This window comes from Pollachius pollachius, assembly GCF_949987615.1.
Source record: "Pollachius pollachius genome assembly, chromosome: 13".
NCBI classification, from domain to species: Eukaryota; Metazoa; Chordata; class Actinopteri; order Gadiformes; family Gadidae; genus Pollachius; species Pollachius pollachius.
The window spans coordinates 5,909,981-5,936,260 of record NC_136946.1 but is presented as its reverse complement, the minus strand read 5'-3'; the positions used below and the strand labels follow the sequence as shown (position 1 = coordinate 5,936,260).

The following is a 26,280-nucleotide window of genomic DNA, read 5'->3' as shown; positions in this document are numbered from 1 at the left end:
AAACATCCCCCGCCGGAAACATGACATAACTCTGCCTCCTCAATCCCTTCAGTTCTTGGTTTCCGGCCTGGGCTCTGCATGTGTGTGTGTCTCCCCCCCACCTTTCTCTCCGAGACGCTTTGCTATAACATAATAGACCCGCCGCAGCCATTGCGATAAGCCGGGCCGTAATTCACCACCACAGACCCAGCCAGACCTGTGTGCTCCTGCGACTCCTCGATATGAAATTAAGGAATAAAAGCCCAGAGACATTTGATGTCTGCCCTTCATGGTTTCATTAGAGACTCGGGGATGGGCGCTGCTCGCTCCTATTGTTGTGCTTAAGGTCCCCCCCAGTTCCCCCCCCCCCCATGTGCTTAAGGTCCCCCCCAGGATCACTTTGTTCTCCCGCGGTCCTCTTTAATTAAAACGGCTGGCGGGTTTTCACTCTTCATTACGCCGTCTCTTAAGAACTCCTTCCTGTGTTGACGTCATTGGCAGCCAATCAGGCGTCTGCGCCTCGTGACCTCACAGCCCTGCGAACATTTGTAAAGAAAGAACGAATCGAATGTAGTTTTGCCGCATCTTGACTCTTTGGTGTTGGGTGAAAATGCAGGCTGGAGCGGTACAATATAAGTCCTTGGCGAGTCGGTAAGGCGCAGGAAGACCGTAACATTACGTTGACATTTAGGGCATTTAGCAGACGCTTTTATCCAAAGCGACGTTGACGGTTCATTCATGCATTCAAGGCAGAGTCAGCCATACAAGGCGACAGCCAGCTCGTCGGGAGTACTTCGGGTGAGGTGTCTTGCTCAGGGACACCTCGACATTCAGCTAGGAGGAGCCAGCGATCAAACTAGCAACCTTCCAGTTAACTAAAATAAGACAAACCTCTCCCCATCCGTGACCACGTCGTTCAACGTTGTTTGCCGTGCCGATGCAACCTACCTCTGTAACCTACGTGTAATACAACGTATATAAGTAAAAAGATTTAAAAAGATCAAATTAAATAAAGTAAAAAATCTCAAATAAGTAGTTGAAACTAGGAAAAGTTAAAAGGAGAAGGGGAGAGAATGGAAGGAGGTGAAGTGTGTTGTCATGTGACCCCTGCGTGTCATGTGACCCCTGCCTGTCATGTGACCCATCAGACCAGGAGAAGCGGTACGAGGTGCGGACGCGGCGGCTGCTGACGGGCAAGTCGGTGCCCCACTACGCGGCCCTGGAGCCCATGGGCCGGGGCCTGATGGTGGCCTCGGAGAAGCCCTTCGTCTGCACCCACCTGGACGGGAAGGCCGTGGAGACGCCCGCCGACAGGGCCCCGGAGGTGGGGGCCGCAGGTGGGTGGAGGACGGAGTGGGGGGGGGGGGTTCGATTCCCACTGGGGCCCCCCAAGCGTAAATAATCGAATGGATGCAAGCCATTCTTTAAAAAATGTTAATATGTCTTTATATCTTAATATATATAGATATACATAGAGATAGATGTATAGATATAGATAAACAGATATATTTATTCGTTTTTGTGCCTCTATGGAGAAGAGATTGCTACAATGCATATATTGCACTTATTAAAGGTTTGTACATCCTGAACTTAATTTACACACTTATTGTATTTTGTACATCATGGCACTAAATGTACGAATTTATTCTATGTTGTACGTCATTGAACTTAACGTACGCACTTATTGTATGTTTGTGCATCCTAACCTTGATGTACGCACATATTCTATGTTATACGTCATTGAACTTAATGTACGTACTTATTGTATCTTGTACGTCATCGTAGTACTAAACATTGAGTAGCAGCTTATCCTACCTATCTTGGTCGTACACGGGGAATGGGTTAGCCTTGCAACCTTGTAAGTGCTTGGCACTTGTTCTGTGAACATCCTTACTGTACCCACAGCGATCTATTGGTGTTTCTCTTTCCTCTGACACATGTACTTATTGTACGTCGCTGAGGATAAAAGCGTCTGCCAGATGCCCTCGATGTCAATGTAAATGTAGTGCCTACTTGGTCAGGGCACTCGTGGGTTCAGCCGCTGAGTGGCTTTTGCATAAGGGATTCATCTTAGTTTATTAACTTCTTCAAAGCATTGGGCTCCATTGTTAGTTCAGAATGGAGACATCTCACTGCGTTTCTAGTCACAAGCTGCTACAAAGCAATGTAAGATGAGGAGTCCAATCTTGCAAACGTATTTTAAGAATGGATGAAAAATAACAACTGGAAGAGCTCATTAAATCACTGAAGTTTAACGGGAAAAAACTCCTTGAATGAATACACAACTTTTTTCAAAGACGGCTGCCACCCAACGACAAACGTAACTATACCGCTACCTAGCTACTGTCTAGTCACAGTCTATCTGTGGTCAGGGGTCTAAATCATCCGTTTAACGGCGCTTTGTATTCTAATCGATGGGGTGAACAGACCCAGAGACATCGCGTGCCGCGCCGAGGTTCAACAAAAAGCCCAGAGGACACGACAAGAAACTTTCATCAACAGACTCTCATCATACTTAGGCATAATTTGAGTGCAACAGCTTGATTGCGCATAAACACGCTGCAGGAAAGAAACACAATGGAAGTGATGACTAGTGAGACTCCTCCGTGATCAGGAGTTTGTGATGATGAGGATGTTGATGAGGACCTTGATGAGGACCTTTATATGTTTTAACTAATGGACCCGCTGAAGATCTGAGACTATTTTAGCAAAATCCAGAACGGAAACAAGAACAGAATAATCTATGACGGCCTTTCTTCCCCTGGCCTTTATTGAGGTGAAACCCATCAGGTATGTTGTTTTAATGTGACGGCGCGCTCCGTTTGGAAACCGGTTCAATGTTGAAACCGGTTCCGATGTGTGTGTGTCCCCATCGGAGTCAAAGTCACCGCAAACACAGTGCTTCTGTGTCCTTGACGTGGTATGTCATCTGTGTCTTACTTGACGTCAAACACTTTAATTTGCCTCTACTTTGATGATGTCTTCTTAAAAAACAACACAAAAAGACTCCCTCCTCCTCCACCATCTCCCCCTCCCAACCTGAACATCTTGGCTTGTATCCATAGAAACAGGCGAACATTAGAATAGAGGCAGATTTATCTTTTCTTCTGGTCCTAATAGAGTTTGGTTTTGTGCTTTTGTGTACGACTGCATGCTCACTGATCTCTGGCTTCCTGAGAGAGCAACAAGCTCTTAGCTGGGCAGTCCCCGTTGAGTCTCTCTCTCTCTCTCTCTCTCTCTCTCTCTCTCTCTCTCTCTCTCTCTCTCTCTCTCTCTCTCTCTCTCTCTCTCTCTCTCTCTCTCTCCCCTTCATAACATCTCAAAAGAAAGATGTTTTATGAAAAACAAATTGCATAAAAAATTATTACGATCTAAATGGTAATAATCAAGGTTGATGTTCCAGCCATTTTTCTATTTTATTAGATATATGTTATAGGTACATAGTGTGATTCTAGATGGAGGAGACCCCTATACCTTCCCTTTGGTCATACAGGCAGCCACAGACATTGAACACACGTTGGGCTTTTCACAGAGTGTGCTATTTATACTTCCAGGATATGTTCCCGGAACTTTGTAGAAGGTTGAGCATCTCAAGGTACTTCCGCTCAGACTGAACATATGCACTTGTGTCGAAACCCACTCACACAAAAGACAGACTCGCATTTGGACAGCTATTAAAAGTTTCCGACCATCTGGATGGCCAAGAGAACCCATGTTCAGCTTCCTGGGTTCTTAATAATACCTCCATGGTTTGCGGTCGTGTTCAGGGTCGATGTTTCATAACTGCAGCCTTTGGCAGCCATATTCTTTTTAAAGGGCCAATTCTTTTTTTAAACATGACTGTCCTTTTTGGTGTGTACCTCGGGAATACTAGCTGACCACAGTGTTTATAGCTAATGCGGATCCTTTTAATGAACAAGTACACCCTCATTTCCTACTGGGATTAATTAAGCACATCTCCAGCTGTATCTGAATCGAGGCTGAGCATATTCAGCCTTTTTTTTATAGAGTTGCTCGCTGAACCCTGGCAATAAATGTGTCTTGGTTTCTTTTTTCCTCCGAAAAGGGTTTTGAAAAGCGTTCTTGGTTGGCCGAGGATGTCGGGCGGCTGGTGTTGAGAGACCACCACTGCCAGGGAGGAAATTATACTTTCAGATGAAGCCATGGAGGCACTGGAGCGCCTCAAAGTGAGAGAGAGGGAGAGGTGGCAGTGAGCAGGATGAAGACAGAGATGTTGATTGTTAGGTACGATTGATGGAGATAGAAGTGAGAGATAAAAAGGATGCAGGGAAAGAGAGGGGGTGAGGGGGAGATTTCCTAGTAGGCGCAATGAGGGAGAAAGGATTGATTTGTTTACAAAGAGCCCATTAAACCTTCCATACGTAATGCAGATCTATATTTGCATTACGTAGCGTTGGTCTGTCCAATATATGGCTTTGCAGCAGAGAGGGGAAGGGACTGAAACCCTTTCCCTTGTTACAGGATGTCCTTTCATCATGGGGGTTCAGGCAGAAAGTAAAGTGATAATTATAATTTCTATTTTATTATATATTCATATTGGTTATACATTATTAACGTGACAACAAAGCCTTTGTTAGCACAATGCTCTCCTGTGATCTGTCCGGGCTGCATGTCAATATACGTATGAAAGGATTTGCTGTGTGTGTGTGTGTGTGTGTGTATGCGTGCGGGCGTGGCTTTTGAATGTGCGTGCGTGCCTTTTGAATGTGTGCGTGTTGTGGCAACCCGTTTCCCCGATTGTCAGATACCCGGTAGGAATCACACAGAAGTCAAGGGTTAAAGCCGCCTTCAGAGTTTATTTTGCGAGAATAATCAATAGTCTGTATACTCGTGCTAGGGTCTCCGTGAGCCTCTAGATCGCCGGCGTGGTGCGGAATCCCTCCGTGTCGCTTCGCCCTTCTCCCGGTCTAGCGAGCGCTCCCGCCGTGTCACTTGCCCGGCGCTGTGCGGAATCCCTCCGCGTCCCTTGCCGTTCGCCCGGTCTGGTGCTTACTCCCTCCGTGTCACTCTCCCGTTGGTGCGGACTCCCGCCGTGTCACTCTCCCGTTGGTGCGGACTCTCTCCGTGGCACTTCCTGGTTCGCCCGGTCTGGTGCGCCTTTTAAGCCCGGCTCCTGGTCCTTTCCCTTCCTCCGGCCAGGTGTCTCCGATTGCGCTGATTGGGGGGAGAGACGTGGTGCTCTCTGTCGCCGGCTGGAGGGTGGCGACGGTAAACCCCCGTCTACTGCGTGTCCTCGGACCCGCCCGGTCCGAGGTCCGGCGGCGGGATGCCACAGTGTGTGTGTGTGCTTATGCCTTTGAATGTGTGTGTGTGCCTGTGTCTTTGTGTGTGTATCCATACGTTGATGTGATGATATGACAGCAGCGCTTTGAGAGGTAAACCAGTGTCTCTATTCCATGATCTAATGCCACTGGGCGCGTCGGCGATTCCACTGGTTTAAAAAGATTATTCCCTGGCCACAGTCTGCTTATAAAAGAAAATATCATACATACACTGTATTTAGGTATTTTTTTCTTTTCAACTATGACAAGCACAATGTAAGCAGTGGTTTAATCCTTATTGAATGAGTAATTTTTTAAATGAACTTGGCAGGCGCGATACGATAATGGAAGGAACTTTATTTGCATGTTCAGCAATAACACCGCATTCTTCCCCACACGATCCTATCAGGCCGCCATTCTGAAATCTAGATTTATCTGGGCTCATCGCGCCTCCGACATAATAACGCTTCATATTGGAAGTAATTCTCTCCCTGCTTCGCCTTGCCTCGGCCCTGGTTGCGTTGAGGTAGGGGGGAGAGAGAGAGAGAGAGGGAGGGAGGGAGGTGAGAAGAGTGACGTGTGTGTGTGTGTCTGTGTGTGTGTGTGTGTGTGCGTCAGACACAGACCCAGTGAGGGCCTGTTCACCTGAGGTGAACACAGGGTTCGAGGGGCAAATAAAAGTGAGTCTTTCAGACATCATGTGTGGATCTCTCTCATTGCTCCTGGAACGGACTGCAGTCGAGGAGACACTTGAAGCATTCGTTCCCGGCATCAGATTCCAGCCCTATAATTGGCAGGAAATAGCCAATCCACCCAGCGTGGGGGTGAGGGGGCACAGGGTTTTCATTTGGCGTGAGGGGGGCGGTGGGCTGGGTGGGGTTGCTATGGAGGGTGGTCTTGATGATGCTGGTGGTGGTGGGGGGGTTGCCATGGTGGTGGTTGTGGTGTTAAGGTGGAGATTGTGACGGTGGTGGTGTTGGGGTTTCTATGGAGGGGGTCTTGACGGTGGTGGTGGTGGTGGTGGTGTGGTCGATGGTGTGTGGGGGGCGCTGTCATGGTGTTGGAGGTGGTGAGTGGGGGGGGATTGTGAAGGTGGTGGTGGTGGTGGTGGTGGTGGTGGTGGTGGTTAGTGGTTGTCGTGGTGAAGAGGAGGGCTATATGGGTGTAGGTTTGGTCAGGATTAATCTTGGAACAAGGCGTCTTCTGCGTCACTCTTTATTAATCCCTGCGTGGGGCTCCGGGCCAGCATTAATAAAGGACAGCCCTCTGCTGTTACTGGTTAACATGGTGCCGATCTGTGCCACCGCCTGCTCAAAGATTGCCTATTTGTTATAAAAGAGGTTGTGAAGAAGGGGTGTGTGTGTGTGTGTGTGTGTGTGTGTGTGTGTGTGTGTGTGTGTGTGTGTGTGTGTGTGTGTGTGTGTGTGTGTGTGTGTGTGTGTGTGTGTGTGTGTTTGAAACTGCGATATGCAACCGCCCTGATCACGATCCATTTAGGATTTTCCAATTGTATTGCTGCATGGACACACACACACACACACACAGACACACACACACACACACACACAGTGGATGTTCAATCAATGCAAGATGCATGACATTTACTGCTAATGTGAGACCCGCTCTGGACTTAACATGGTCTGGGAGATGAGATTTGAATGTGTCAGGGTGAGTGCTTTCAAATGAACCGTATCAAACAAGCCCTGCACGACCTGTCAGGGTGTATACCTGATTACACTGTTTGTTATGGAAATACCAGCATGAGGAAGAAGAGAGAGAGACCCAGTGAGAGGGTGGGAGAGAGAGAGAGGATACAGAAGAGACAGGGAGAGAGAGAGAGAGGGAGACAGAGAGAGACCCAGTGAGAGGGAGGGAGGGAGAGAGAGAGGAGACAGAAGAGACAGAGAGGGAGACAGAGAGAGACCCAGTGAGAGACAGGGAGAGAGAGAGAGGAGACAGAGAGAGACACAGTGAGAGACAGGGAGAGAGAGAGAGGAGACAGAGAGAGACCCAGTGAGAGACAGGGAGAGAGAGAGAGGAGACAGAGAGAGACCCAATGAGAGAGAGAGGAGACAGAGAGAGGAGACAGAGAGAGACCCAGTGAGAGACAGGGAGAGAGAGAGAGGAGACAGAGAGAGACACAGTGAGAGACAGGGAGAGAGAGAGAGGGAGACAGAGAGAGACCCAGTGAGAGACAGGGAGAGAGAGAGAGGGAGACAGATTCATTTCGGAACCATTTGCATCGGTAAGGAGAGATGAAATTGCTTCAGACCATGAAATGGGTTCGGATTTTCCGAACGGCTGCCGGGACACCACTAGGGTTCCCCTCCCCGGTAAAGCATGACCCTTATTAGTAACACCCGTAAGCCCCTCCGAATGATCACGGCAAAACAACAACAAGTCCTGCATGCAAGAGTTTGTTATTTGATGGGGAAAGCATATTCAAAATAAACCGCACTCGCCACAACAACATTGACACCATCTCTCCCCCTGTCTCCCCCCTCCTCCCACCATCTCTAAACCTGTCTCCCCCCTCCTCCCACCATCTCTAAACCTGTCTCCCCCCACCATCACTAACCCTGTCTCCCCCCTCCTCCCACTATCTCTAACCTGTCTCCCCCCTCCTCCCACCATCTCTAAACCTGTCTCCCCCCTCCTCCCACCATCTCTCACCCTGTCTCTCCCCTCCTCCCAATATCTCTAACCCTGTCTCCCCCCTCCTCCCACCATCTCTCCCCCTGTCTCTCCCCTCCTCCCAATATCTCTAACCCTGTCTCCCCCCTCCCCCCACCATCACTAACTCTGTCTCCCCCCTCCTCCCACTATCTCTAACCTGTCTCCCACCTCCTCCCACTATCTCTAACTGTCTCCCCCCTCCTCCCACTATCTCTAACCCTGTCTCCCCCTCCTCCCCCCTCCTCCCACCATCACTAACCCTGTCTCCCCCCTCCTCCCACCATCTCTAACCCTGTCTCCCCCCTCCTCCCACCATCTCTAACCCTGTCTCCCCCCCCCAGACCCTCTGTACTTCTGGCAGCAGACGGCGGAGGACGTGACGGTGTCGGTCCGCATGCCCGAGGGCTTCTCCAAGGACCAGGTCCAGTTCCGGCTGGCGGGGGGCTCCCTCAGCGTGGGGGTCCAGGGCTTCTCCCCCATCCTGGAGGGCGCGCTGCACGCCGCCGTGGACCCGGAGGCCAGTGCCTGGGTCGTCAAGGACAACAAGAGGTGTGTGTGTGTGTGTATGTGTGTGTGTGTGCCTGTGTGTGTGTGTGTGTGCACTGTATGTGTCCGTGCGTGCCTGTAAGAGTGAGTGTGTATTTAAGGTAAGAGCCGTGTGGCCCGGCTCCTCCATCCAGGTGAATGGGCGGTTTCGATGGGCCCCCCCATGTCTTATTCCATCATGTGGTGTGATAGTCCTCCCCTCTGAAGCTGTAGAATGAGGGTCCGTTCTACACAGCTCCCCCCCCCCCCCCCCCCCCCTCCCCCCCCCCCCCCTCCACTGCGTAAGGTCTCTCACCTCTCCTCGAACCGTTACACAACTCCAACCCATTCATTACCCGTGTTCAACGAACACCCCGCCCCATCACTAACAAGCCTGAAGCACAAGCCTGCTGCAGGGCCTCGGGTTTCACAGAGCGAGCTTCATGGACGCTCTCTTAAAAACACTTGTTTTCTTGTTGTGCACTCGGGACGAGTTAAACACTTGTTTTCTTGTTGTGCACTCGGGACGAGTTGAAGGACACTCTTTCTTTGGTTCTGCCGCTTTCAAAAAGATAAAACCGTCACAGTGACGACAGTATCCGTGTGTAGCGGATGAGGAATATCAAATGCCGTGTTTGTGTGTGTGTGTGTGTGTGTGAGTGTGTGTGTGCGTGTGGAAACATGCGGTCTCAACCGGTTGTGTGTCCAAAGTGTCATCGAGTGTGTGTGTGTGTGTGTGTGTGTGTGTGTGTGTGTGTGTGTGTGTGTGTGCGTGAGCATGACATTTGAGTGTTTGAGATTTCTGGTGTGGGCGTGAGCATGTCATTCGAGTATGTGGGATTTGTGCGTGAGCATGATTTGGTGAGTGTGCTTGAGCATGACATTTGAGTGTGCGTGGTTTTGTGCGTGAGCCTGATTTTGTGTGTGTGTGTGTGAGCATGACATGTGATTCTGTGATTTTGTGCAGAGCGCGATTTTGTTTATGTGCGTGAGCATGTCATTTCAGTGTGTATGGTTTTGTGAATGAATGTTATTTAGTGTGTGTTCGTAAGCATGACATTTGAGTGTGTTTGTATGTTTTTGTGAGTGAGTGTGATTCTGTGTGTCTTTGTGCGTGGTGATGACAAAGGAGTGTACAGGATTTTGTGTGTGTGTGTGAGCATGTCATTTGAGTGTGTGTATGGTTTTGTGCATGAATGCGATTTAGTGTGTGTGTGTGTGAGCATGACATTTGAGTGGGCGTGGTCACACGTATTCCTGCCTGTGTGTGTGTGTGTGTGTGTGTGTGTACGGCGATCGGTGTCCGCTCGGAGGATCCTGAACACGATAAAAAGGGAAGAGAAACAGGAACAATGCTTCGATAACGCCGGGCATTGTGGGCGCTGTCAGCCGGCGTCCCGTCCCCTCCCTGTGGAGCTGCAGATGGGCCCTCTCGCCGGGCCCTTTGTCCGCACTGCCTCCACCCTCCCACGGCGAAGCCTGGATATATATCTATTTATTTATTCTCGTATTGTTGTCGCTTGGTTATTTGTTTAGTTGTTTACATTTCCCGTGTGTTGACATTTAGACGAGGCGTTCAACGCCACTCACATGTCAAACTGGGAACAATGGCAGCGCGCGATGGAATTCGGATTAACTACAACAAATCGCGGGGCTGGACCGCTAAGTTTTAATGGATTTCAAAATTGTCATTCTCCATTAGGAACTTTGTAAAATGGCGTATGAATGCATTCCAAGCCAAGCCGCTCTACCTCCTGAGCCACTGCCGCCCGAGTCAACAGATTTGAGACGGAGAAATAACAAGCGAGGATCTGAAGCCAGTGAAGTGGACAGGGGGCAGAGTAGCTGCATATCACAACACAAGCCAAGTCGACGGGTCTTGTTCTATTGGTGGATGTCAAGTACATCATGGGAGGCGTAGGAGAGTACACTACTACAAAGTACGCCGACCATTCTCAGGTGCTCGACCACAAAGGCCACGAGATGGCAGTTGAGCCGTCCTCTGAAGAGCTGCTGAGTGCGGATGTGTTTTTGAAGTCATAACCACCACTCAACCGTACAGCGGTGAATAATATTCCCTGCATGGTCCCGGCCGAGCCGCGTGCTGTAGAATATGGATCGGTTGTAAGCCCCGCCACAGACCACTGGGGGTTCTTTAGCATACAGCCCGACCCCTCTGTGTCGTCCATAGGCTGCTGTGAATCATACCTTCCTTGTTATGGTCATTAGCTGTTGACTGCTAAAACTACTGCGTATTTTAACATTTCTTTTACAGTTTTATTACCTCCTTACATATCAGTCACAACGTGTAAGTGTGTGTGTGTGTGTGTGTGTGTGTGTGTGTGTGTGTGTGTGTGTGTGTGTGTGTGTGTGTGTGTGTTATGGCTGGCTGGCTACGTGCGTGCAAAACTATATGCTGAATGTGTAATCGTGAGTTGCCCTAACCAGGATCGATGGGATCTCTAGAGACAAACGACCACATGACCACTGGTTTAAAACCACTAGATCACTGACCACCGGGCTCCAGTGGGTTTAGCTCTTCATTTCTATAACCCGGTAGCTGCATATGAATGCAGAATATTTAGGCAACCGGACAGGATTTTTGTTTCCCAGTTTGTTTGTAACCCCAGTAGTAGTATTGATTCACATTTGGGCGGGCTTTGCTGCACGCGGCTAATTAGTCCACCTGGAGGCTTACAATCTCACACCCAGTCGGATATCGTCTGAGAGATGAGCCGCAATGCGGTCTGGACCTGAAAAACCTACAACGAATATCGACGTGCGTCTATTCTGTGGAGTAACGTCAGACTCGGCGACTCTTAAAACTATCCAGACTCCGACTCAAATCTTTCCTCTGGAGTTGCTATTCGGACTGTGAACAACAAGCACGGTGCACTAGGGCTGCTGGACGATGGAAAAAATTATAATCATGATTACTTTGGTCAATATTGAAATCACGATTATCCAATAATTTTTTAGTTTGAAAACATGATGCATTTATTCAGCATTTTTCTACAAAAAAAACACTTTGTAACTGAGCACTTTGAAGTTTCCCCATTTAAGAAAATACGCAAAATGAAAATGTTCAAACAGAAAATGATGTACAAATATGTATCCAGCTACAAAAAAATAACATATATATATATATATATATATCGTTTCAACTCGATTATATTAGTTTGGAGACCGAACTCGCGATCAAAATCAGATTAATTACACAGCGAGGAAGGGGAAGCCTTGGCCTGGAGATCGGGAATAACGGTGATCCGTCTCCACCGGAGCCCCGGGACTATTCCCCGCCGTCCCCAGAGGTTACCGGTCGCCGGGCGTCGGCCGATGGTCTCCCAGCTGAGCCCGGCTCCTGTCTGACCGGGTGTGTCCCCTCCCCAGCCTGGAGGTGACCCTGCAGAAGCTGGAGGAGGGGTCCACGTGGCCGGAGCTGGTCCCGGGGGACGGCGGGGGGGAGTACGTGGTGAGCGAGGAGCAGGCAGCCCTGATCCACGAGAGACTGACCTACCTCACCGTGGACGACCTGGTGAGAGACGCACGCACGCACACCAAAACACACACCAAAACACACACACACACACACACCAAAACACACACTCACACACACACACCAAAACACACACACACACACCAAAACACACACACACACCAAAACACACACACACACACACCAAAACACACACACACACACACCAAAACACACGCACACACACACCAAAACACACACACACACACACTCCAAAACACACACACACACACACACCAAAACACACCAAGACACACACACTAAAACACACACACACATATACACACACACACATACACACACACACACACACACAACATAGAGAATCTGTCTGATCCTGTACTTGTCTTGGACCGGCCCCACCTCTGTAGCAAGCCAGATATGTACGTAGCAGCAGGGGGGCCAAGACACCATCCTCCACCAATCCTTCTCCTCTCTCCCTCCCCCCTCCTATTTGCGCTCTCTCTCATCTTCTTAACTGCCACTGCTCTTCCTCTTCTCCTCTCTCATCTTCCTCATCCCCTCGTCTCCTGCTGCCTCCCTCTCCCCCTTTCCTCTCTCCCTCTCCCCCCTTCTCTCCCATCCACCTCCCTCCCCTCCTCTTCCCTCTCACCCCTTCCCTCCCTTCTCCCTCTACTCTCTCCTCTTGTCAATCTCTCCTCTAACCCTCTCCTCATTCATTCTCCTCCCTCCCCTCCCCATCCTCTCCCCTCACCCCCCTCTTCTCTCTTGTTCCCCCCCCCAGTTCCTTCGATCTCCACCCCACCTCCCCCTCTCACGTCCAGCTATCTCTAATGTCTCACTCCCCTCTCTCCACTCTCGGCCCCGGGCTGCTTTTCATTAGTAGCCTCCTCTCAGGAACCTCGAGGGCTTCCGGTACAAATCAAGCCAATTTATAGGGTTGAATGTATTCATGGGATGTTTTCTACCGGAATATTCCGGACCAGCTCTCTGTGCGGTCTTTTGTGGTCTATTATCTTTGTCTTGCCAGGTGTGTAAGTAAAAGGTTCTGTTTTAATGGCGTTTTTGCATTCAAAGCCGCTGCCGGTCTCCTATACGAAATGCATTAAAGAAAAGTAATAGATGTGAAAAGAAAAATACTAAAACTGACTCATATTCGTTTGATGTAAACCCGTGATTTTGCCCTTACAACGGTGTTGTCATGCCCCTTTCAATTCTCCCTATGTTCCCCAGAATGCAAATGGTGAGGCAGAAAAGCCTCCCTGCAACTCTCAGGAGCTGGAGGATTGCGACGGGTTCCCAGAGGACAGCTCCAGCCTCACACACTTTGATGGAGGGACACTGAAGCCCACTCAGGTGGTGAGTCGGACTCTCTTTATCGCTCTGGACTACCGCTATCGCTCTCTCTCCATCGATGTCCCTTTTTCCCTCTCTCGCTCTCTTTGTCTCAGTCTCTCTCTGTCTGTCTGTCTCACTGTCTGTCCAGGTCCTTCTCTGTCTCTCTATCACTCACACACACACACACACACACACACACACACACACACACACACACACACACACACACACACACACACACACACACACTCTTACACACACACACACACACACACACTCTTACACACTCTTGCTCTCTCTCGCTCTCTCTCTCTCTCTCTCTCTCTCTCTCTCTCTCTCTCTCTCTCTCTCTCTCTCTCTCTCTCTCTCTCTCTCTCTCTCTCTCTCTCTCTCTCTCTCTCTCTCTCTCTCTCTCACACAGTCCTTTCTAGGCAAATAGAAATGACCCAGCCTAAGCCCCCTTCCAGGCTCTTCAGGTGGGGGTCCACTTGAGCCGAGTGAGAGCCGTCTGGCTCCGTCCCCCTGGCGGCTCAGAAGAACCTCCTCAGCCAATCGGGTTTGAGGATCTTCTCTCTCCATAGCAAATGGGTGGCGTCCACAGCGCAGGGCAACCGCCGGGGCTGAGATCTGAGGAGATTAGGAGTTCAGATCATCCTCCGTGCGTCTCGTTGCGTCGGAGAGGCAGGAACAGCCTTATGTCTTTAAGGACAGTTTCACAGCAATCCGTGGGTCCCAGTGGTGTGTGCGTATGAGAGAGTCTGCCTTTTGAATTTCATTATTTTTCGCTTGTTCCCCAGGAAACAATTTCCATTCGTTCGTTCTTTTAAAAAAAATTTTTATTTTGTTAATTGTGTGAACACAGCTGTCATGCCTCCAGGGCAAGACAAACCAACAATAGCTTCAGGCGACTTATTTGTCTGCGTATGGTTTCAATCGGTCGCTATTTCCTTGGAATTGTCGCACAAAAAGTAAATCAATATCGCAGTCTCAATCCCATGAAGCCCGACACAACAGGGCTCTTCCCTTTTTAACAAAGTGTTTTATGTTTTATCATGCGATGGTGGTGACCACGTATCTCCCTGGCCTGTTCAGCACCACCTCAATCACAAACCCTTCTTTCATTCCTTCATTTCTCCTTATCAATAGACCTGGCGGTCCAAATCCTCCTCTGTCCCTGAACGATGTTATACCCTGCCTTGATGTTTTTATAGATAACACAGTGTGTTGTTGTTGTTATTTCCCCGGCCGAGCATTTAGGAAATAACACCTTTTCATCGCAAGCCATGAAAAGCCAAGCTTTGTAAGAAAATACTTGAGGCTCACGAATTCGGATGGACCTGTGGACATGGTTGATGAGGAGATGCTGTGTTTTTATCAATACATATATAACAAAATATATCGAACTGAGCCACCGACGCATTCAAAACTGGATGGACACAGTTGGGTCGTAACGCCCTGCTCAATCACTCTTCTACCCCATTCCTACAAAAAGTTACAAAGCGCTTCACAGGAAAAGATGCATAACAACAAACCAAGCTGCATAAAACCGCGACATACACTAATGAAAAGAACAGCCATTGTGTAGGCGAGGGCAGCAGCAGACGGCGCCAAGAGGACCAGGAATAGAAGGAGATAGTCAGTTCCACGTGTGTTGAAGGAGAAACACACACAAGGTCTCGTGTGATGGGAAGGCTCTGCGCCTCGATGGCCCTCGAGCATGTATAACCCACCTTGCATGTATTATCCGTGGCGATCCCCCCCGTCGCCTTTTGAAACGAGGTGGGTGGTGGTCAAGGTACTAGGGGTGTGTGTGTGTGTGTGTGTGTGTGTGTGTGTGTGTGTGTGTGTGTGTGTGTGTGTGTGTGTGTGTGTGTGTGTGTGAGGCTGAACACAATGACAGAGGCGGGCTAATAGAGAACCATGAGTGGAGGCACAGGACGCAGGGAGCACGAATGAATGAGAGAGCGGATATAAGAGAGGATAAAAGGCCTGTGTACGGCGGAATACGGCGGGTCCATTACGCGGACCGCGGAGGCCGCCGCCGCCACTAAGTGAGCCTCATGAAGCGCCTCCCGCACGCCACCCACCCCCACGGGGTGGGGGTTGGTGGGGGTTGTGTATGTGTCATGCGTCATGTTCATAGGTCTTTGAATACAATAATTATTGCTAGTAGTAGTTGTGGTACTACGAACAAACCCTAACCCTCTACGCCAAGCAGAACTCTTGGTCACACAGCATGTTTTTTCTGAGGGCTTTATAAAGAATTGAGCTGTAGTTTCTGTCGAGAATAATCATGATTATAATTGCGACAATTTCCTAGGTTTAGCATTAAAATTATTCGAATGATCCAAGTATAAAACGACATGTATCAAAAGTAAAGCAGGGTATTAGGAGTCGTGAAACAGAAGAAAAACATGATTTAAAAAGAACAGAATGGTTCAACACATTAAACTCTGGCCGACCCGGTTCAAGAACCATTAAAAGGAATGGAAACCATCCTTAGAAACTAACCATCAATTATCAAACAACCATTAAGATAATTGCCTTCACTAACTAATCATTAGTTTAATAGCGTACCCTATAAAACGGGATTAGAAAAGCGATATCACGGCCCAATATGAAACACCCCGGCGGTCCAAGCATTGGCCCAGCCGGTTCTTCCTTCCCGGTGACAGGGCAGCGAGAACGGGAGCGCGATGTCTTGGTTCAGCTGGGGTTAGCTGAGGCAGCGCGGAGGGCAGAGCTAAACAAACAGTTGGTCCCGTCGCTCTGTGAAAGGTTAGTTGCTATGTGGTCCCGCCGGGAAGGTGATAAGGGGCCGTCACAGGAGGTCTCTCTGCTGCTCTTCCTGACATCTGCTGTCTGTGTACTGAGGCGTCGCCCGGCTCTTCCTTATTGCATCTCCCAGCCCGTCTCTCTCTCTCTGCCTGTCTCTCTCTGCCTGTCTCTCTGTCTGTCTATCTACCTCACATCTGTCTGTCTGTCTGTCTGTCTGTCTGTCTGTCTGTCTGTCTGTCAGTCACAACCTCTCTGTCTGAGTCCTTCACTCACTCTGTCTCTAACAGTGTCTCCTTGTCTCTCTCTACCACTGTCTCTCTCTCTCTCTCTCTCTCTCTCTCTCTCTATCTCTCTCTCTCTCTCGCGGACTCACTATCCATCTTCCCACCCTTATCTTCGCTCTTAAAACCTCACGCACGTATGCACACATGAAAATTAAATCCTGTACAAAAGGTCCTGCATCTGTTTCATAGACATTTTTTATATCCTTGATTAATCTTTATAATTCAGCAGAGCCATCCCATTGTTGATATTAAATCCTTTCGTCAAAGTAGACAGACAGGCGGAAAGAGGGACACATTATGGAAACAAAATGCACTTTTTTCTGACAAGGCGTTTTTCAAACCCCCCATTAGTGTTTTGATTGCGACCTAAAATCCTTTATTGGATGTTCTTAAAGCCCAATAAAAAATATACAAAACTCCTTTAGAGTACAGTTATAATAACCTAAAGTATAATATAAACATCTTAAATATGATATGAATACAATAATAATACCATAATAAAATATAATTAATACCATTTTTTTTACATTTTTATCTTGGATCAATACCGTCATGCTAATATTTATAATAACAACAATGAAAATGCTAACGTGAATAACATCACGTCTATCATAATTGTACGCAGTATTTACTATCAACATGAGCCTGAAAGGTCAGACCGTGGGATGTCTCTGTGCATAGCAACATCAGATAGGATGTTCTCCTGTCTCTCTGTGAACCGGGCCCATGCTAAACAGCAATCAGGGCGCCGGGCGTAAGTAATTAACACACAAATTACTCACCGCCCCCCCCCACCAGGTGTGCTCGTTAACGGGAATTGGCAGCAGGTGTTTAAATAGTTCCTGTCCACAAAATCGACTATTGATTAACAAACCTTGCAGAGCTGTGGTTACCGGATTCTGCTGCAGTCAGTTTCACTGTTCAGTGTGGTATTGATTAATAATGGACGGGCGTAGACGGAGGAGTCTGGCGACACGGCTCAGGAGGTAGAGCGGCTTCACTTGACACCGGAAGGTTGCTAGTTCGATCCCCGGCTTCTCCTTCTTGCCTGAGCGAGACACCTCACCCTAACTGGGTTGGGCTGGCCCTTGCCTTGCATGGGTGACGCCACCAGGGGTGTATGAATGGTTTTAAGCTTTGGATAAAATGTCAGCCAACTGCCCTCAATGTAATGTTATTGCGTGTTACTATAGGTATTGTAGGTTCAGGGCAGGGCATTGTAGCGATTAGGGTGTTTCACTAGTGCCAACTGAAAGGTCCTGGGTTCAAAGCCCAATGTACCTGGAGGCATTCTAGAGCAAGATCTCTGAAAGAAGTCACGGTCAGTTGCCTTGGATACGAGTGCTTCTGCCTAAAGAGAAGTCTTCCATGCCGTTTGGTAGAATAAGTAGCGTTGAACTATGCCAAAAATGTTATGCTTGTTTGTGGAATTATTTCTGCTTGGGCTTGTCTTCCTGATGGGAAGGGAATCGACAACAAATTTGCGGCACAAATAAGTGAGTTCACACCTTCCACCAGCCAAACCAGCCAGCCAGACCCAGGTGCAGAATCAAGGATTCACTCTGCTCAGGTCGATAAGGGCAGGCGGCAAAATAAGACAGGAATGTGTGTGTGTGTGTGTGTGTGTGTGTGCATTCGTGTCGGTGCCAGAGTGCGTGTTGGTGCCAGAGAAAGGGTGCTACAGTTAAAAATAATGAGCCAGAAACTTAAATTTCCTGTGCCTCATCTTATTTTGACATGTGTTTCATTTCAAAGCCCTTATAAATGATATGCACTGCTTCTGAATCCGGAAATATTAGCAAACAAGATTAATGAAGGTATGCATGACTAGCAATCAAAAAGCTGTTACATGGTATTAAAGTGTATTAGTTTATTCTAATGACTTCATTAAGATTTGATGTTCCTTTGTATTTGTGTTTTGATACTTTAACTGAAATGGTTAATACCTTCAGAGTTGGAGCAGGATCATTTAAAATTAAGTAAGATACACTTGAATGCATTGTTCTACACAATTAGCGTTGTCTACCTACCAATATCCACAGAACACACTAAGAGGTTTCGGATTAGAAAAGTTTGTTGGGCTTGTATTTATAAATACATCAAGCCACTTAGAATTAGTAGATCATATGTAACTAGAAAATGCATTTCCTGCAGAAAATGCGGTGAGTGCTGTAGTACAAAGTGAGGTTGAAAATATTTTTTAATAAAGCCACATAGATTAAGACATAAAGAAACGTTAAATGGCTTAAATCAAGTGAAGGGATTTGAACAAAAGTTCAAAAGTCTAAATGGAGTAAAAAATGTAAACATGCACACCATTTAAGAAAAAGTAAATGGTTGGAAACAAATAGAGTGACAGCTGAATGAAAAGCGCAAAGCAATGCTAAAAATGCAGACATGTAAAATGAATTGAACTGAAGTATCTGAAAGGTCAAATGTATTGCCCTGCACTGCACTGGTGTGTGTGTGTGTGTGTGTGTGTGTCTGTGTGTGTGTGTGTGTGTGTGTGTGTGTGTGGCTTTTAAGAGAATAGTGAGCCGGTGCATGATTAAAAGTAGTCCAATAGAGCAGGAAAAACAGCCTGAACGTCCTCCAAAAGTAGCCCAATCCAGCGGGGAAAAACGCCCAATCGGGCAACACTGCTGAATGTCCTCACGCTCCAGGGTCAACGTAAATCAATGAGACCAGCTGAAAACGAAGCCGGTATGAAACTAAAACTGATTCTGAATAAAGTTTAAATAATATCGAAATTTCGTTTGGATATTGTTGAAGATACAAGTTTGTAAAATTTGTTAAATGGTTTGACCGAAGGTAAACGGTTGAAAAATTATTGAGTTACAATGTCTTCAGGAGTAAGAGTGTCAGAATGGGCAGACGTGTTCAATGAAAACGGCTGAAAAAAAAGCCCGAATGAAACTAAAACTGTGATTCTGAAGAAAGTCAAAATGATATTGAAGTTCCGCTTGGATATTATTAAAGATACAAGTTTGTAGATTTGTTAAATGGTTTGAACGAAGATAATCGGTTGAAAATTGATTCAGTTACGTCTTAAACAGTTGAAGTGCCAGAGGAAGGCTCTGTCGTCCTCCCATTGACTCCCATGTTAAAAAATATATAGTATTTTAAAAGTAGAATATCTTAAAATGTATAAAATATTAAAAAAATCTGAAAAGAAGCGAGCGATTCCAAGCCATTCTGAACATTTTAAAATTTGAATGGAGTCTCTAGTTGAAATATTGAGAAAGGAGATGGGTCCCAAATTTTGTAGAGCATAATAAAGAAGAAAGAAAGAGAATAAAACTTATGAAGAACAATAGTTGAGCGCTGCATGCAGCACTCACCTAACTAGCTTCCACTGTGACTGTTTCTCTGTGCTACGGTGACCATGGCAACACACACGCGCTCCGCCACTGACCTCGGAACCCCACTAAGGCTACTACAAAGACATGTGATCACGGCCAGCGAGCTACACGGCGCTCTCCAATCCATGGATCCCGTGGCTCTTATGACCCCGGGTGTGGAACCTATATACCGCCGAACCCTTGACACCGGCCAGACGGAGGTGTTTGAGTGGAGGCCGACCGACCTTCTGTTAGATTATAGGTTGGATCCCGCCGATCCAGTGCTTGCGCTTGCTTAAGGGATCGGAGGGAAAGCAGGCAAGAATCACCCATCGTGGGTTGTTGTCGTGTTTTGTGTTGGGCGTAGGCCTGTGTGTTCTGAGCGGGGTTTAGACCTAAGGGGGACCCCGCAACCTGAGGGGATTAGGAGGGGGGGGGGGTCGGGCACAGCACACACACAGTGCTTTGAATGTAATTAATATTGAGGTCTGAGCAGTGGGAGTGGTGCCTGCTCCACAGCTAATCAGGGTGAATTGGAAGAAAAGTGGAATTAAAAGTGTAATTGCATTGTGATGGATGGTGTGCGTGTTGTAAATCTATGGACGTGATAGAGTATTTCACTGTGATCCCACAGCGGGTTTAGCATAGCCAGGGTTGATCTCTGTATATATTGCTCAGCGTCTTATCGGGTTGGGGGTACCCCTGGGGCACCGTGTGGCATTGTGGGTAATCCCATTGCGAAAGAGCCCTCCACATGCTAACTAGACATGGTCTAGTTCGTTACACAACTCAGTTAATGTACAGGCATGCACTCTGGTGTCGGGACACACACACTTTGTCATCGCTTACACTCCTCTGATTTCCCTGCCTGGGTATGAATTAATGTTCCCTCTTGAAGGATATCAGCCCAGACACGAATAGACAGTGTGTGTGTGTGTGTGTGTGTGTGTGTGTGTGTGTGTGTGTGTGTGTGTGTGTGTGTAGCGTCGCGTGTAAAACACGTTTGAGAACTGCTTTAAAGACTGTTGTCATAGCGATCAACCAGCCCCTTTGAGCAAAGCACTGAAGTCAAACCTGTTGTACTCTCATTCATGGAAACATTCAACCTGAAACCATAAAAACATTGGTGCATACATACATTTATATATGTACAGGAAGGTGTCCCAATGTTTGCCGACTTTATCCAGTCATCAGCACGATTCCTGCAGAAATCAAGATTCCCAACCCATGGAGAATCACGCTCCTTAAAGGTGACACATCATACCACCAGGTGTGAGTGTCATTAGCTGCCTCTTCTGACATCACAAGTGGGCGTGTCCAATAATCACACTCGCACCTGGTGGTATAATATGTCACCTTTAACGACAAACATATCCATTCACCCTCCCTTTGTGTAAAAGCGTCTAAACTCCACCAATCCGCTCCACAGGTGAATCTGGGGAGCCACCAGTACCTGTTCACGGTGGACGCCGACCCCTCCGAGATGCCCTGCCTGTGCCTCCGCCACGACGTGGACGCCCTGGTGTGGCAGCCCCGCCCCGGTCAGACCGACGCCATGTGGGAGCACATCGCCACCTTCAACGCCCTGGGTAAGAGACACACACACAGCCTGGGGGAGAGCCACACAGACCCTTGGTAAGGGACGCACCCAGCCTGGGTAAGAGACAAACTCACCCTGGGTAAGAGAGGTACCCACCCCGGGTAAGAGATGCTACCACCCTGGGTAAGAGAGGCAACCACCCTGGAGGAGAGACTCACCCCCCCTGGGTAAGAGAGGCACCCACCCTGGGTAAGGGAGGCCCCCCACCCTGGGTAAGAGATGCTCCCACCCTGGGTTTAAGAGGAACCTGCTATTTTCTAATATACCAGAGAACTGCTTCATATGCAACGCATGTTGCGAAGAAATCGTGGTCTGCAGAAGCAGCTCTGTTGGACCGGTGACAGAATTTGCCCTTGATTTGTTTTACTCTATCGGTCAGATTTGGAAAAATTACAAATCGATTCCACAAACTCTTCAGAGCAGATGCTGCAGGCTGCAACAATACATATGAAGCAGCACTCTCCTATATTAGAAAATGAGCTGAGTGGAATGGTCCCCTTCTAAGGTCCGGGTAAGCGTAGATGCCCTTGGCACGAACCAACGTCTGACTGCGCAAGGACGTCAGAGCCTATCCAGGGTGGGGCAGGAGGGTGGAGCGTGGCACGGGGGTCTGACTCCCAAACAAAAGGCTCTGGGCTCTACAAAACAATGGTTGCAGTCTGGCTGTAGGCATCCCAATTCTGACCTGCTCCTGAAAAATGCAGGAACAGGTATGTTGCTTGGTTTGTTGTTTTGAGAGAAATTTGGGGATTCATTCTCAGCCCCTGGGGTAACGCTTGGAAGTGTTAGCTGACTGGTTCCGGGGGTTGCTGGGACAAGCCAGCACAAGTAATCCAATCCACTGGGAGAGAGATTTTAAAACTGCATTTACAATCAGAAGCTTATTCAGAAACCTTATTTTTTTGGACCTTCAATGGCATTGTTGCAGAGGTCTTTAAGGTCACACCCACTGAATCAGTATTTGCAGAGCTCGGTGGAAAGGAAGTGATGTCATGGGCACAGGAAATTAAACTCAATAAAATATGGAACGGGTGATCATTTCAATGTGGTTCTCCGCAGATATTGAAATGATTCACAGGTTTTTTGTTAGCTACTCCACTTGCAGTCTTTCGCCAAGTTACTGAATCCATGAGCCAATTGGCAATGGAAAGGCACTCTATGGGTGCCCATGGAAAGACGGCAGACACACAAACACACGGTGTGTCATCACAGGTTTTTCAGCGGCTCAAAAGATGGACAATAGTAGCCGGAAATGGAGGAATATGAAGGAAAAGCACTCACACACCTTTTCCCTGCTCCAATGTTGCGTCAGTGAGGAAGGACAGTAGTCGGTGTATCGTGTCATCACTGCCTGAGAGGGTTGGCGTGCGCACTCATCGGGGAGGCTGAGAACAATCAAAGTGTGTCGTCAGAATTGGAGTAACAACAAAAAGGCTTTGTGCTGCAAGGCCGACGCAGGGTAGCTAAAGGCATCAGTGGAACTCAAAGTAAGTGCTGTTATCGATTTGATTTATTCATGAGCAATAGTTGCATCTCAGAGACACAGAGACAGTCCATATCGGCAGATCAACCTTCTAAAGTCAACATCAGAGCTGAAAACAACAAAGTTAGTTTATGAGAAGTTCTCAGAAGAGGTTGGGTCTACGGATGTGTTTTAAATATAGGAAGGGATCTAAAGCCGGTTCTCACCCCATTTAAGTATTTACAATCCAACCTGCCGGATGCGATCCAAAGAGACGCGTGGCTGAGAAAATTGATTTCGTCTCTGGCACTAGAACAGAGCTTAGGAACCCAGTGTTTGCACCGAGGTATGGTTTGACATGGTAGAAGTGTAGTCGTCTTGAGTGTACTTTGGTAACATGATGTGTTTAGCCTGTATTTGCAGTCACTCAGTTAGAAACTGACAGCATAGTACTTAGGGGCAGGGTGGTCTAATGGATAGGGTGTTCAGGGACGTCCAGCCGAAAGGTATTGGGTGTGATCCCTAATCTCCTTATCATAGCTGTAAGCATTCGTCTTATCATCTCCTCTGTAATCATCTTATGTTTGTCTAATTGTGTCTCAAATCAGTCATAAATTGATATCTATTGTTATCTTATCATGGAGACAGCTCCTAAGATCACAGAGTAGATGTTTTTAATCTTTATTTATAGTCAACCCATATCTCATCTCACCTTATTCTCATTCCTTGCCGTGATTGGTCCTTTTTTGGTCACATGACAGTTGAACCCAAAATCCACCTTGTCTCACCACATTCTCATTCCTTGCTGTGATTGGTCCTTTCTAATCACATGGCAGTTGAACCTAAAATCCCTCTCATCTCACCTTATTCTCATTCCTTGCTGTGATTGGTCCTCTTGAGTCACATGTTAAACCTAAACCCCCCCCCCCCCTCTTTTTATCTCGCTCAGGTTACGTCCAGGCGTCGAAACGGGACAAAAAGTTCTCGACATGCGCTCCGGACTTCTCCTACGCGGCGCTGGGCGAATGTCTCCGCCGTGCGTTCATCTACCGCCAGCCGGCACCTGTCGACACGGTGCTGTTCAACCGCAAGCAGGGCCGCCAGGTGGGGCAGGTCGCCAAGCAACAGGTCGCCAGCCTGGACTCGGCCAACCCGGTGTTGGGCTTCAGGGCCTCCAACGAGAGGCTGTTCGTCCTGACGGAAAAAAACCTCTTCGTGCTCAAGGTCAACAACAACTAGGTCAAGGTCAACAGCGACTAGGTTTGAAACTCGGAGGGGTGACCAATCACAAAAGTTCCGAACACAGGGACTGTCTCCTTCCATAGGCTTCCAACTTCGAATTGGCTGGGATTTAATATGGTAAAGGAGTGCGATTACACGCGATGGACCATAGGGGGTGCTGTTTCTGTTGTTTCGTTGTCGTGTTCGGTTACTCTTTAATACTGAAGCCATTCTGAAGAATCATCCATTCCAAAGTGATACGTAATCCAACAGCTTTTATTGTGTTCCCCGTGTGTCTTTATGTGCAGTGTCATTAAATCAACTGTCGTAGACGGGGACAGGCGGCTACTTTGTACCTACTTTGTTAATCGTTCACTGTGCCGAATAACAACATACTCACGTTTTATAAACCTGAATGCATTTAGTATTTTTAGTACTTAGTATTAAGTGTTCATGAATATACGTGTAACCACCATTATATGGTTATTCGTTAAAATAATTACAATGTTAATAGTTTTATAAAAAGAGACAAGACGTTTTTCCTGCAATCGTTACACCTTCTAGAACCTTCCTTTGGTGCCTTAACTCAGAAGTCTCAAGTCAGCCCCCGTTTCCTTCATATAATCACCCAGCCCATGGAAATATAGTCCCATGTTACGTGAGACACTATCTCCATGAGATATACATCATATCACAGCCACACCTAACGATGGTGTACTGACGGAAGAAGAGAGCGTGGTCACAGCACACGGCGTCGGACAATCTCAAAGAAAATTGTCCTCCCAGGAAGACCCTCTTTCCTGCCTCAACGTGTCCGCTTTCAATTCCATTAATTTCCATGAGAATATTGCACATTGACCCCGGTCTGCGTTCCTCTGTATTCGTGGGGGTTTCGCGTTGGGGGAATTGAGTCGTTGGCGTGGATACTCTGGACGACGGATGAGGCCGACCTGAACAAAAGCCACGCAAAAAAGTTGAGGCTTCTTCATCATGGAACATAATGTAATTATATCTGAGTTGCAGTTAAAAATAATTAAACCCGCTCCTTAATTTCCGAAAGTGCTCACGGAAAATTAGATATTGTGGGGGGATGGGGCAAGGAGGGGGGGGGGGGGGTACTCTGTGATTAATGCTGACTTCTTGTAACCACGGTAGGAAATGTTTAAGGTCGATGCCTGATCGCCATGGCAACAGGACTGGACCGCAGTTTGTTATGGCGCTATTGAATAAAACCTGAGCACTATGTGTCTATAGACAGTACATGCCTGTAGGACAGACGAACGGACACACACACACACACACACACACAAACAGAGTATGTGTGCATAAAACAGAATGACATACTCATTACCAAGTACAGAAAGAGCAATAAAGGAAAGTAATGCATGAAGACAAGATAGATAAGTGACAAAACCATGTCAATTTGACTTTAATGGAACCTTTAGTTTTAAAGGTTATATTTAGTGCGGCTTTAATGTAGTTGTATACAAACGTGATAAAAGATTGTCCACAAACGAATAAACCGATGCTCCGCTTTTTACAGTACCTTGACCTTTATCCCGTATTATTTAAAGATCCTGCCTGTACTGTAACTATATCAGAAAAAATATTAATTTCTAACGAACTCGCTGACAATTAAGTGTCAGCGAATAGTTAGAAATTAAGATTTTTATTTTTATTTGAATGGAAGAGCACTTAAGTGCTCTTCCATTAAAAGAGAGCAGGTGAAGTTCCTGAGGTTTCCTTGGTGGCCCCGTATAAATGCAGCCCACTTAACATCACATATTTATCTACTGTGTGTTCAAGAAGTGTGCAGGAAGAGCGATTACAAACACAGGCGGAGGACGTGGGAGTGAGCGCTCTGCACCAAAAGCTCCGGAGCCCTGGGTGTTCTGATCGTAAACCCTGATTTGCCAGGTTGTATATTTTAACAAGCAGCAAAGGGTGTTGACCTTTGTGCCGTCGTCTGTGTAGGCCTTAAGGGGTTTGTGTGTTTATAAAGCTCAGCTAAGGATAGATCATCCTAAGATATCCTTCGCTGGTGTGTGTGTGTGTGTGTGTGTGTGTTTAGGTGAAGCGTGGAGCTCTGTGCTGTATTCTCTATCGTTAAATGGTGTGCATGGTGTGCGTTAAATTGCGCGACGCAGTAAGCTACTCGCGGTGGTGAATGGTGTTTTCATTCATTCAAATCGTTATACATTAATGGAAAATCCCTGGGTCACTCACGACTGTGTTTAGATTCGTCTTTTCATAAGCATTAGTGTTATTCACTTTGCGCAAGGTGCACTTTCGAGTAAA

The 26,280-nt window shown here is 47.5% G+C and overlaps 1 protein-coding gene across 1 annotated transcript in view; it reads left to right on the top strand.

Moving 5' to 3' along the window:
* nudcd1 (NudC domain containing 1) overlaps positions 1-25,038 on the top strand; it is a 30,514-nt gene extending 5,476 nt beyond the window's left edge. Inside the window, exons 5-10 of the mRNA XM_079749960.1 lie at positions 1,128-1,316; positions 8,279-8,486; positions 11,853-11,997; positions 13,192-13,317; positions 21,129-21,288; positions 23,711-25,038. Coding sequence (XP_079606086.1) covers positions 1,128-1,316; positions 8,279-8,486; positions 11,853-11,997; positions 13,192-13,317; positions 21,129-21,288; positions 23,711-24,000 — 1,118 coding nt within the window. The 3' untranslated portion in view covers positions 24,001-25,038. The remainder of the gene's footprint in view (positions 1-1,127; positions 1,317-8,278; positions 8,487-11,852; positions 11,998-13,191; positions 13,318-21,128; positions 21,289-23,710) is intronic.
* Positions 25,039-26,280: the final 1,242 nt, after the last annotated feature.